Genomic DNA, 14,091 nt, shown 5'->3' on the forward strand with positions numbered 1-14,091 from the left:
AGTCCCTCTGCTAATATGTAGCCGGATATTACTGTATTAATCAATTAGAGTCAATAGACAGTTATGGGGGAATGCTGAGACTTGGATACATCCCCATATCTTTGGACTCACCTCATTAACCATATCATTACTGTGAGACACGCTTTCCAGTGTGTGAAGTACTCTAAAAGTCTCTGGCAACTGGAATTTACGAGACTACTGCAGCCTGCCTGTGTATTTTTATGTGTGTGTGTGTGTGTGTGTGTGTGTGTGTGTGTGCAGTCGAGATGGGAGGATAATTTCCACTAGTTTGTCAAAATATTGTCACTTTTCCCGGAGAGCCATTTTTTGGGGCTTTGCGTGTAATCCGAGTGACGGCTCGTTTATTAGTGGCTGATGGCTTTTAACACGTGCTGCCAGCCAGACCGGCGGTGACAAAAAGCTGTTTATTTCCTTAGCCATTATGAAACCAAGCATTAGACGTCACACTGGCGCACAGTGCTGACAGCAGTGTTACTGGATAATAACCCTTCCTCTCTCGCTTTCTTGACTCATCATTAATGAAAACAGAATTGTCGCCCATTGAGTCAGAGACCGCACAGTGATTGACTTGTTTTCCAAGGCGTTTATTGAGTGCATTTTTAGTACAATAGTTCTCAGAAAGTTACAGCTTACAAACTCTTGACACGTACTCGTCACAATTTACAAGTGGTAGCTATACAGAAACGAACAGAAAAGGAAACCGTCCACGCTCTGAAACAATGTACCTGTGCACATATAAATGTCTGTACACACAAATGTGCCCGCTATGCATACGCACATACATACACACATAAATTCACCCTCGCTCACAAACACACAAATAAACAAACTATGACGTGTGCACATTCATATTCAGCTCCGCCATCCGTCGTGTACCATTAGAGGGAGGTTGAGGAAAGGTCTCATTTCACCTGGTCGTCCTCCTCGTCGGCTGCCCACAGCGTTCGCCGTGTGTGTGCATGTGAATGCGTGGATGCGTGTATGCCGTTTTTATACGTGTGTAAATCTTTTGAGTCCACAGTCTGAAACAGGAGAGAGAAAAAAAAGAGAGAACGAGTAGTTTAACAAGTTTAGTTTAGTAGGGTGTCGTGTCGGGTCATTCTCAGGTTGAACACGGCTTCCACTGTTCTAACCTATAAATGACGGGCATGAAATCGGCTACTAAAAGGGCCGCTGGTCACTTCTCCGACAGTTACAACGCCATGAAACATTTAACAAGCTCTGTTCTTGTGTTTTGTATCAGTGTGTGATGAATGGCTTCCATATGAAACGGCTCTTCAGAGAGGGATGGCGAGCCGCCTCTCCATTCATCACGCTCGAGTGTCATTACAGTCAGATATTTAGAAAGACAAACAGAGCATAATGGAAGGGGGGAAAAAAAGAATTATGCTGTTGCATAATGAATATATTCTATCATCTCATTCACAGGCTGTTGGGTTGAAAAGCAAATACATGAGACTGAGTGGAATAGGGGTCTAATGCATTCAAATTGAATCAATGGCTTCAGCGAAAGGGTTTTATGCCAATCTCAAGGAGCATGTGATTATACTTAGGAATACTTGGTAAATCAATGACTTGAATAACTGAAAAGAAAGAAAAATACAATTGATTTTGCCAGTGAGGAAAACCAATTGCTTGATTACAATATTTTTCATTACCGAACCGAACCGAACCAACGAAAACAAGATTTAGTTAATGATAGCGATGTTGCCTGATAACCACGCTGCCAGTTGATAGAGGCTGATTTACTTTGATGGCTTTCATCTAACCATAGACCAAGTTCACACGGCGGCCATTTTCCTCTGACATCACCCTCAGGGTGGTACTGCTGTGTTCCAGGTTGCGAGTCCTATGAACTTAGGGAAACTGACAAAATGTTATCAGCAGCTGAAAAGGTCATATGTCAGGGTAAAACAATATATTTGATTACACATTTGCTCCTGTTAGACATCAGCTAAAGTTAGCATTCAACTGCTTCCTAGCTTACATTGCTGTTGGATGGTGTTGAACAGTACAATAGGAAAAGCATGAAAGTGAAACACACACACGGTAATGCTAACTAGGAAGTGGTTGAATGCTTATGTTAGCTAATGGGTTACCAAATATGTTGTTTAACCTTGAAATATGGCCCGATCTCCCTCCAGATTTTCACTATCCATCACCTTTTCAGTTGCCGATTAATTGGGAAGTGGTGAAATGGTAACAGTTTGTCAGATTTCCTAAATTTATGTGACCTGCAACCTGAAACACAGCTGCATGACATTATCCCAGCATTCACGCTTCCCCACCCTGAGGAAATTGGCCGCCGTGTGAATATTCCTTCTTTATGCCACGTCTGTCCTGCATCTCCGCCCTCCTGTAAACTGACTCATCCCCCTCTGTCTGACACGTATGCACGGACCCTGACAGGCCTTTGCCCGCTTTCTCTTCATTAAGCATCAGGCTGGAAACCAGACGCAAGGATAACATAATTGAGGGTTCCTCAGAGTGTGTGTGTGTGTGTGTGTTTGTATTTTGACGCTCCCATCAGTCTCCCTCCCCGTGGCTGATCAGATGCCTGTCAGACGGGGGTCCCAGCAGGTGTTTGAACCCCTGCCTGGGCCCACTGGAGCATGAAGCCAGCCATTTCTCAGGCCGGCGCGGCCCCGGCCCCGGCCCAGGACAGCTTGGTTACACCCAGGATAAACGAGCTGGAGTTGTGCCAGCTAGCTGGAGTAGCCGGGGAGAGAGGGCAGGACAGACAGAGGAGGGGGAGGAGGAGGAGGAGGAGGAGGATGACTTGAGGGGGGTGAGTATACTTAATAATCTGCTAATGGGCCTGCCATCAATTTCTAATTTTGGACGCAAGGTGGTTAGAGCCGTCGTCACTCATGTCTTTTCAAAAGGGGCCAAAAGGGATTTCAGCAGGGTCACAGCGACTGCACAGGATTGATACTACAATAGCTCAAGATAATTGTCTGTGAGCTAAGAGACATCGCCGTCATGGCTGTATGTTAAAGGAGTACTGCCACAGGAATACCCAGCTCCTTTTGCCTTCAGTGTGAAAGGCCAGTGTAACATTATTTCATCAGAACTTAATCTGACCAGCAAGATGAACAGAGGAACACTCTACGATCATAAAGTGCCATCTCCAGACTACAAAAGAGAGCTCATCCTTGCGCACTTCCCAGAACTACCCTCAAAACATATTCCTGAAAACTTCAGTGTGATTTCATAGATAAGTCATCCGTAGCATCCCCAGGGATTCATATAAGCGTGAAACTCTCTGTGGCACTTGGTGCTCAACCTGCCTACCCATATGGCGGCAGCAGCATATAGTGAGAAGGCATAGATTTACCCGGCAGCTTAGCTACAGCTGTCTATAGACGGCTGAGGAGTGTGCCAGTGTGGGCTGTTTAAGTTTGCACGTTCATCGCAATGGCATCAGGCGTCTGCTGGCAAACCTCAGCCCAGATGTTCGAATTCGCCGTGTAGAGAAGTGATGCTGATTCACTCCGATTTACGACGCCTTAATTAGCTCCTCTCCTATGCATTTCTAACTTGCAGCAAATTTTGAGATATTTGCGGCACCCATGAGAAAGGCTAAATGGATTTGCCTGAAATAAAACCTACCAGATATAGAGCAATTTGATGTTAAGTAGTGTTTCTCCTGTGGGATCGGCGGGTACTTACCATGGCTGTGGGCCGGCCGAGGCGCAGAGTCTTCCTTCCCTTCCTCCCGGATGGCGCTGAGAACTCCCGACACAAACAACAACGGAACACAAAAGAAATAAAAACATAAAACATATCTGTACAAGTAAGTGCTCACCAGCAAGAGACAGCATGTGTACACCCACATTAAACATGTTCTCCGATAAATGGATATTTTGTCAATTATTTTAACTCCTACAGCAATTTGTCATATAGATCTACAATGCCAGTTCTTCGCCCGAAATTCCTTTGACGTTTTCCTCAGGTTTAGAGTCAGTCAGGGTCGTCCTTGTGCCCCCGGATGAGGGGTACGCCCGACCCAGTGTCTGTTGTTCAGTTGTCCGAAAGGGAACCAGGGGCGCCGTAGAAATCTACACATTGTGTCAGTCACAATCTAGTCAACAAACATGTCTTTGCCAAAAATGCAAGCAGAGAGTTCTGTACATACATAATCATACATTATCACCTTCAATATGAAGGTTAATTATGAAAGATATAATCATATTTAGCAAGAGATAAACATATTTATATTCTCTGAATCTGGGTGGGGCTGGTTGAGAAGTCCTTTGGCAAGGCCTTCCACCCAGGACTCCACAGGTAGTGTTAAAGTTAAAATACGAGTGGGCGGCATCTTGCTATAGTGATAAAAACAAACAAACAAACAGATGGTAAAAGACAAAAATATAAACTAGCTCTGAATTTTTCACCAGTCCGATACATATTTAAAATTCTTCAAACGAGCAAATGATGGCGTGAAAAGTTGAAAATGGTGCTCCACTGTACATCCCTGTATGCTTCCTCCCTCTAATTATCTCTACCGGTTAATTGCTTTTTTTCTTCTCGGACTTATTTCTGGCCAGGTCAAGGCATCTTCATTGCACACATTGACGACGGTAAAATCACAGGTCACACGTTGTTTCTAAATGTCTCACACTTCTGTTTACAACTTTAACATCTTCTAGTCCAGATAATATAGAAGTACAATATCACTCGTTTCACCACACAGTCTGAACTTGTGAGAGATCGCCCGTGTCGATGTGTGATCGTTGGAGTAGTTTTGGTTTACAGTGACATGAATGGCAGTCTATAATCACGGCAACTGATGTCCGTCTTCCTCGCGAGGATAGATGGAGAAACAGTATCAAGTCTGAACCCTGAACTCCTGGTGTGGATTGCATGAAGTGTGGAAGCTGATAGCCATGTTGTAGTGTGGACCCTGGTCTCCTGTTGTCATGGTAGTGGATTAGATTAAGACAATAGTCTCGACTCTGGCGCGTTCCGATGGATCGGGGGTCATTCGGGGGCTCCCATTGTTGTTGGTCCTGCGAATGCTGCCCGTTCCGTGGCACAGCGCCCCCTGTAGTCATGCCATCGGCGTGGGTGACTGGCTCATCTGCACCCTCATGGACTGGATATTACTGAGGATCTTCTTCTGGTGGCCTGCCAGGGTCACTCCTATTCTCAGCAAGTCCCTAGGGAGAAACGAGGCAGGGAGAAAGAAGATTGAAAAGCAAGAACACATTTGGAGGCAATAGATGAAAGGATTTCCATCACATCGGAGATGGAATGGATCATTTGAGTATGAGGCGATTATACTGGCAAAAAATGTGTCATTTCATCATCATATCATCATTTTCTGGTGCATTTACAGTCCTAACATCACTATATATGAAAGCACAGTTTCAGACTGCAGAGCTAGTGGCAATGAACAGAAAAAAAATAAAAAAAATATTTACAAAATTAATTCAATCACTTGAGAGAGGCTCAGTAATGCATGTTGCTTTGCATTGCAAAGAGACTGCATAAATGCCACCCAGCCCCGAGCATACATTTTTAATAAAAAATGTCAGAAGGATTTTACATTTTCACATAAATTTGTAGACCAAGCGACATTGTTAATTAAAATAAATGAAGTGCAATATTTGTGCACAAGTGCTGTAAGAGATGCCGTCATGACCCACGCTTTGAAATATTCCACATAAACAGCAGCGGGTAAATGTGCCTCTTAACAAAGTATATTTAAAGGATTTACATCATTATCCATTTTGGAAAAATTGTTTGTAAAAGATCTTTAATTATTAGATAGCAGTCATAATACTTGAAGAGCACAGATGGAAATGTTTCTACCACAACGACTCTGTTATTTTCCGTAATAATGAGTTATATTTTTATGCATCACCCACACAGCCTTCACTTTGAGGCAATCAGTCAAAGACTTGAGTCACTGGGCGCATTCATGCTTAAAATACGCACACTTGACGTTGAGTCATTTTGCACAAGTGTGGCCATCAAGTGCCATATGGGGTTGGAAGTTGTCATTTGCACACCAGCAGGTGAACTCACTCTGAGGTCATTTGAGCCACCAGCTGCAGGGAGGTAAAGCCTGAGTTGAGGAAGTTGTCCCTGTACTGGCTCATCTTGATGGCAGCAAGCCAGTCCTCTACAGAGCTGAAGGTGTTGAAGTCAGGTATGGATCTGTCCAACAGTGGCTGAGAAGGCCTGGAGGAGGGAGAGGAGAGGAGAGGAGAGGAGAGGGGGGGTGAGAGGACGTAAAGAGCAAAGCAGGGATTTGATGCAATATTAAGAAAGAAGGATTTGAAGAGACGGAGAGAAACTGTGGTGATGGTGTTTGTGAGAGGATGCAAGATGGAGAAGGACTGTGTGCTGTATGAATATAAGCTTTGGAAAGTACTCTGTGCCCCCATTTTTACCACAATTTGGGGTTATTCACTCTACATACTTTCCTACCTAATTAAAGAACAATAACTGTAAAAAGGTTCTCTTGTATCAGGTCAAGATTATTGATATTATTCATATGGATTCTGTACATTTGAAACGGTTTCAATACTCATTTTCCGCCGGTACCAGCTGCGATTTCTTGCTCTATCTTCTCTCTGGCAGCAAGTTGACACACTCACTGCTGCAGTGCCCATATAGGCCAGTCTCCTCTCCCTCTTCTGACTCTGGTCAGAAGTAAATCACAAGTAAATTAACTGAGAAGCTCTAGTGCTTAACACACAGTACACAAGCCTGTTATATTTATCTTTAATGAAAAAATTGAGCTTTTTTCAATTGAAAATACATTTACTAAACGCTGAAGGTCACTGCTGAAAAGACATTCAATGCTGGTTCAAAAACCGAAGCCTTGTCACAGTCTTTTTAACTCTATGTGAGGGTTAGGTTGGCTTTTCAATGAGAAGTTAGGATGTGGTTTCTTAGTCAGGCTCCAGAATTACAATAAGCTCTTATTTGCACACTGGATTATAAAAGCTGTTTTTCTAAAGCAATAACGAATATAATTGTGAGGTCAGAGATCAAACCGGCAACTATGTATCTGATGGGTGAAGCCTTGTATATAATTCTTTAGTTTTCTCCACAAGTCATGGTTTGCAGTAGTCAAAGCTGTACTTCATGCTTGCGCCTGTGCTTTCCAGCAGTGGGCAAGATGTCTTATTATACATTAATGTGTAAAACTGCTCCCATCACGATGTCCTGGAAGCGTCTTGTTGGCAGCTCACAGCCTATACAGTTCCATATTTATGACATTTTATATGGAACGATAAATGCGTTGAAACGACGTCTTCCTGTAGACCTCATTTCGCCTCATCAGTGCACTATGACTTTGGGGAAGTACCTTCACATTAATCTATATCGTATCTCTTGTAACATACAAACGAACAAAATGATGACCCAACTTTGTGTTTTGTACACTTTGATGTAACCTCATTTTAGGTGGTTGAAAATAGGGCGAAACAAAATGACGGAATTTTGTCACTGGGTTGTGTCAATTTCTCCATGTGGTGTCAAAGAAGGTATTGGATATTTTTCAAGGTATCTGTATCAAAGTTAGAAATTCCATCATAGTGACAACACTCCACTGGATTCAGGAGAGAAAAAAATCCTTTTCCTGAAGGTCAAATACCACTTATCACCTGTCTGATACTATCCCCACGACGAAGCATCCAATGGTGATGCTTCTTAGTCACACACATTTGGAAACTGGCCGCGATTAAGAAAACCGTGAACTGAGCTCAATACAGGATGGACCGAAAAAGAAAAAGTGGCTCCATTGCACAAAATCAAACTTGCACACAGCCAGAAGTTCACCTTTCAACATGGCAGCAACCCAAAGCACTCAGCCAAAACGAGTGGCTTCGGGACAAGACTCTGACTGACCCTCGGTGGCCCAGCCAAAGCCTGGAAATTGGAATGGAAAATCTGCAGAGAAACCTGAAGCTCGCAGTTCACAGACAGTCCACATCCAATCTGGCCGAGCTTGAGAGGATCTTCGAGGAACGGTGGATGAAATTGCCCAAAACAAAATGTGCAGAACTGGCAACCCAACAAAATTTAAAAACAAACCAAGGCCAACTGCGAAGTCACGTATAAACATTTCGAAAAAAGCATGAAAATTAGATGTTTCTGCATGGTTTCGTCTTTCTAACAGCATGTTTTTGCTCTATCATTATGGGGTAAAAAATTTATAACACCACAAACTGTGGAAAGTGTGAACTCTGAAGCCAATATGGGGGTCAGGATGTGTGGGAGAATCATAAGCAGCGGGATAAAAAGATCCAGGGTAGGAGAAGTTCAGGTTTGATGCAATCAACAGTAATAAATGCATGTTTATTTTATGAGAGGATAATAAGTGAGCTTGTGCACGCCGGGCTGCGTTTGTGCAGACAGCTTGTGTATATACTGTGCATATGAGCAGATGAAAAACATATTTATTTCTCTTTAATGTCCACTTCAGGGTGAATGTGTGTGTCATGCGCTGCTGAAACAGTGTTTTTACTCACACTGCGGGAATGTTGGCTACAGCTTTGAGGCTGGTGGGGTTACGGATCATCTTGTCTAGGGTGCTGACGATGTCGGTGAAGCGGGGTCGTACGTTGCGGTCCTTCTGCCAGCAGTCCAGCATCAGCTGGTGCAGGGCGCTGGGGCAGTCCATAGGCGGGGGCAGACGGTAGTCCTGCTCGATGGCATTTATCACCTGGGGGAGAAAAAGTGGGAAGCTCGGGTTGTTAATTTTTCCAAAATTCAGATGGTTGATATTCCTAATCTCATATGCAACATTGAAGTCGTACAGTAATTGCATTTAATTTCTCTCGGTTGCACTTTTTTTCTTCAGACTGGCTGGCTGTCAATAACACACTTCATTAAAACCAAAATTCTAATTTGACTGAGTTTTCAGCGACTGATGACATTGAGCACATCCACTCTGCAATCCTGACACGCTCATCCCTGCCTCGACAACAGCCACCACCAGCCCCCCCTCATCCCCACCCACCCACACCCCACACAGACACACTCCCTCTGGTCACTCAAGAGACAGTGAGCATTCAGGCTGATGTGCCCTTCCTCTCCGTTCTAGCCAATCACATGTCACTCCTGGAGGACAGAGCGAGGAAAGAGACGGAAGGGAGAGCAGAGGCAGTGTCACTGTTGAAAGAAGTCGCTGGGGAACGGGCAGATTGCATATAATTAACACTGTGAAGTGCAGCCACTTGACACATGCCTCTTAAAGGCTGCACAGGCTATATCCTGGCCTTGTTAGAGAGAAGTTACGACAAAGAGTTTCAGGGTAGAAAGAGTTAGAGTCGAGTGTTTTGTAACAGTTGACTGAAGTTCACTGAGAACTTGAGGCAGATTTGGAGACTTAGGCAGAAGTGGAGTACCTATTATTATACGATCATCCTTCACACTCCTCTGGCTATATGGCTGCACTGAGTGCTCTTTTTTAAAACATTTCAAGTTTTTGAACGAAGCTTCAAATGTCTGTCGTCATATTTTATGATGTCATCACCCTAAAAAAAAAATCCTCAAACAAAATCAAGTGATTCAGCTGATTAAATGGAGAGCTCAGTGCCAAGCAAATGCAGATATGATCACGACTTAAAGGGTAACGCCACCAATTTTTAGAGTTTAGAGGTCTTGGGGAGTACTACCCGCCGACAACCTGGCGCCGACATTACCCATGATGCAACTTAGCCACTGAGTGACATCACTGGAGGCAATTTATCAGATTACATGCAGGTTTATTATTTACTATAAAAGTGTCAAAGTTGGAAACTACTGGTATTGTGGTTTCGTAAATCTAATTTATGGTGCTGTTAGGTTGCTGCCAGATCAGCCAAGTAATACAGGTTTGTGCCTCCCTTTGTGTGCTGCAAGCTAGACGGCAAAACATTTGAAAGGCTGAACACCGACAAATGTGAATTTAAGCAGAATATTTCATTAGATAATAACATGTTGTGAAGAAAATGATAACATCCATTTAGTCAATACATTTGGACTTTTGGACTGTCTCTGGAGTTAATGGAGATGTTTGTGTTACATAAGTCGGTAACAATCCCACACAGCCGCCAAATATAATAATACTTATTATATTAATGTAGCCTAATCTACCTGCAGCTGCGCAGAAATACCAGGTTTAACAGAATGAAAAGACGTGGGGGAAAAAAATTTCAACGTTACGAATGAAGCTTCAAACTATTTTGTATGTATAAATATGCAACAACAAAGTCAGATAAGTGTATTATAAATAAAAGTTAAAAATTCTGAATCTGCAGCTATGAACTTCGTAGAAAGTACAAAGACCTAAGATTACCCAGATTGCTGCATTGCACCTTGATGGACCTAAAGCTCTCACCCATAACCATATATCAATACTGTCTGTAGATGTAATCTTTTCCTGAAAATGCATAGTTGCGAGATAAAGGTCTGGTGTGAAATCAAGTGTAAAAGATACTATCATTAAAAATTACAGGCTGCTCTGTTGGTTGCCAACTCCACCTCGGAGTCGAGTGCAACTCAGCAAAATCTTGACAAATGGTGCATATGGAGAAGTGGTTGCGTGTGTGTGTGTGTGTGTTTTAAGTGTGTATCTGTGTGTGGACCGAGCAGCCGGACATGCTGAGCGGTGCCAGTCCTCTTCTCTGCATTAGTCCCACCAGGCAGTGTTTGCTGCTGGCCCACTGAGGCAACATCTGCTGGGTTGGACGGTCCTCGTGGAGCGGGGTCCATAGAGGCCTGATGGTTGGCTAGTTGTCTCACTAAAGGAGCTTAGGGAGAGAGACCTCATAGTGTGGGACTATATCCAATGGCTGTGTGTGTTTGTGTTGGTGCCTGTGTGTTTATGCGTGCATGGACCTTATCCAAACGGACATGGGGAACAAAGCAGAGCTCTCAGCAATCATTCATTGCTATCAAAAGCAGGCCAGGAAGGAAAGGGGATAGTGTGAGACTGTTTCCATAATAAGTCTGCTTTCAAAGTCAGAGTCAAGGACATCTTCAGTGATGATGCTATGAGATGGGAACTGATAAAAAATGTGATTTATTACAGCTTCCCGCTCTTATGAGTTATCCTTGATTGTGTATCTACAGGGTGAAAAGACAGTATAAGCACATCTGTACGGAAATAGCCGTCGTGTTAATGAGGCAGTTTGCTCCGATTCAAACTTGTTTTTTACCGCGGAGAAGTTGAGAAAAGTGTTAACACTCAACGTAAATGTGCCTTTTTACGATCCTTCTTAAAGTTCCCATGAAGGGGGCACTTGAACTCCTGCCGCCGAAAACCACTGCTTCCTGGGAGAGAGTGCATCTTCAGTCGCGGGTGTAATTAAAAAGAAACACATTTTTTGACAATTTGAACCTTTCTGCCTGCACCTCAATAACTGCAGAAACTTTGAGCCGGCACAAAAAATGGCAATTACAAATATAAACCAGGGATTTCTAAACATACAGATAACGACCACTAACAAAAAGTAACATAAAACAGCAAACCTAACGAGCTACTGAGGACAATGCGTGATGGGAGAAGTGGGCTTTTTTTTTGTGCCAATACTCTCAGTGCTGTCTGAGCAGACCACTGTTAACTAGTATGTGAAATACAATGTCCATAATTGGCCCTCTACAAGATATCTGTCCGTTAACGAACACATCTATGTAAAACTATAGAACCAATACTTCTTTTAGTGTCAATAGTCTAAAACTTCTCTTCTCTCCATATAGGGAAATCCATTAATGGCTCAATGTCTCATGTCAACATCCTGTTTCAAAGGGAAATACATAACAATCACATAGTAATGATATCATTTCACAGGTCTTTTGATGTTTATAGAAATACTTACATCCTGGTTGGACATGTCCCAGTAAGGCCTCTCTCCGAATGACATCACTTCCCACATGACGATGCCGTAGCTCCACACATCACTCGCCGAGGTGAACTTCCTGTAAGCGATGGCCTCTGGTGCTGTCCACCTCACTGGGATCTTCCCACCCTGAGGGGAAGGAGAAGGGGCACAGTGTGAGACATCTGAGCTCCAAAACAGTTCATGGTTTGCTAGATTTTTATTTCAGTTGCAACACCAACGCCACCGCGCTCGCCACAACCGTCCCTCTGACTCCTCATCCCCTCCTCATCCGCCCGCCACATCAATCCTCCAGCAGCCAAAACATACAGATGATTCTGACACTGTCTCAGCAGTGGCTCCCAACAGTGTTCGCCCTTCACACATCGACCGACATCACATTTAGCGTCTCCTCTCCCACAGCCCTGTTTGGATAAAGGAAGATAGGCCCAGGCTTCTGCTCGTACGCCGAGCGTGTCTGCCTGTAATTGGGCTACCTGGGCCTCAGGCATGCCACGCGCCCTGTTGACTGAAATTGACAGCTGCTTGTTTAAGATTCCACACACACCCTCGCATACACACACACACATACAGACAGACACAGCTTGGAACACATGCACAGGCACAGGCATAGATGATTTGGCGTGCACGCCCACGCACACAAACAGACAGACGCACGTAAATCCCTGTTTGTGCCCCGCTTCCACAACACCTCCCCTTATATCTGAGTCGAGCTCGCCACCGGTTTAATAATGCCAATTAGCCGAACCTGAGCGTTTGCAGATAAGCTGCCGCTGGAAACAAACCCAAACCTGGAGCAACCTACGCAGACCACCCTGCTTCCCTGCTCGCTTTCTGAGAGCAAGAGGGAGAGAGGAGTCAGAGAGAGGAGGAGGAGGAGGGAAAGATGGAAGAGCCAGAGCCAGAGAGAGAGAGAGAGAGAGAGATGAGTGATAAGTAATGATACAGAAAATGGTTCTTCTGGGGAGTTTTAATGCTGCAGGGCTGAAGTTTGAAAATGCTGGACAAGAATCATCATAAACAGGTTATGAATTCTCCTGTAATGCGTGCGTCGGTTCACACTAATGTAGGTGTTACAGGTCAGCGCTGTGTGGCATTGCAGAGGTGGAGAGACTGAGTTCATTAATGAGCACCTCTTTAGGGTTTGACCTCTAAGTGGTTGCTGACCCTGAAAGGAGATTTTTAACATCTGACCCCTGAATGGAGACTGCTGTAGGGACATACCGCAAGATGCAGAGGCTCAGCTCTCACTGAAGTACACCAGCCAGACATGAAGCGTCGAAGGAATCAGGCGGTGGTGCAGTGTGTGGTTGTGTGAGAGTGTGACGGACGGAGAAAATGAGAGAACAAGAAAGAAGTAGGGAGAGGAAGAGATCAATAGACGAATAAAGGCTATCTAAGCCCCCGCGACTTCAATGCTTCTCTCATATCTCAGACTAGTTCATATCTGAATCGTTTCATCTAAACCTAGACCCCAGGACACTTCCTCCTGCCCTTTCCTTTGTCTGAAGGCAAATGAAGCTACGCAGATATAAGCCAAATAACTAAAAAAAAAAAAGCAAAAAGGCCAATCCCCTTCTTCCTCATCCGTCACTCTGTCAGGGGCGAAGCTTCAAGTCAATTATTTTGTTCGGACGAACATACATAAGTTGAAAAACGGAGAAATAAACTCAGAATAACAGGAAGGAAATAGCTGCTCCAAGCAAAACGCCATCTATTACCGCCTCTCTTTATCATTACCCGCTTACTCACTCCCTCCCTCGCTCTGTACATCTGGTCTCATGCCCTGGGACCCTGTTGGGATATGAGCCGAGTGTCGCTGGAATGGCCTGAGCAAAGACACGGGCTTCACAAGAAGCTCCCTCTGCGCCTCCAATGAGACAGACTTTAGTAATAACATTTCCAAGGCGGGTGAGTCAGAGGCAGCTATGCAAACCCTTAGTAATTACTGCTGTGGGCCAGTGATAGCTCTGCCAAAATCCCGCTTTAATAACATGAAGTGCTGAACAGCTCATGCATACACAGAAGAAGGCAAAAACATAATAAAAAGCATCAGATTTTTTTTTTTCAGTAAAAAGAGTGTTAATACTACGGGGGGATGTGTTGGGGGGTAGTGGAAGTTATGATGGGAATTAAGACGGACCTAATGTCAACACAAAAGCACGAGTGCTTTGTGAAGCCTCGGAGCATGGGGAGGACTCTCTGGATATGCTACATTGTGCTGGCT

The 14,091-nt window shown here is 44.1% G+C and overlaps 1 protein-coding gene across 2 annotated transcripts in view; it reads right to left on the reverse strand.

Moving 5' to 3' along the window:
- Window positions 1-584: 584 nt before the first annotated feature.
- The window catches only part of ephb1 (EPH receptor B1), a 189,341-nt gene continuing 175,834 nt past the window's right edge, over window positions 585-14,091 (reverse strand). For both annotated transcript variants that reach the window (XM_084369678.1, XM_084369677.1), the window contains exons 13-17: window positions 11,844-11,993; window positions 8,511-8,704; window positions 6,055-6,210; window positions 3,694-5,183; window positions 585-1,043 (exon numbers count right to left, since the gene is read on the reverse strand). In XM_084369678.1, the coding sequence (XP_084225804.1) occupies window positions 5,075-5,183; window positions 6,055-6,210; window positions 8,511-8,704; window positions 11,844-11,993 (609 nt within the window). In that variant the 3' untranslated portion in view covers window positions 585-1,043; window positions 3,694-5,074. The remainder of the gene's footprint in view (window positions 1,044-3,693; window positions 5,184-6,054; window positions 6,211-8,510; window positions 8,705-11,843; window positions 11,994-14,091) is intronic.

This window comes from Pagrus pagrus (assembly GCF_965226575.1).
Source record: "Pagrus pagrus genome assembly, chromosome: 12".
Taxonomy (NCBI): Eukaryota; Metazoa; Chordata; class Actinopteri; order Spariformes; family Sparidae; genus Pagrus; species Pagrus pagrus.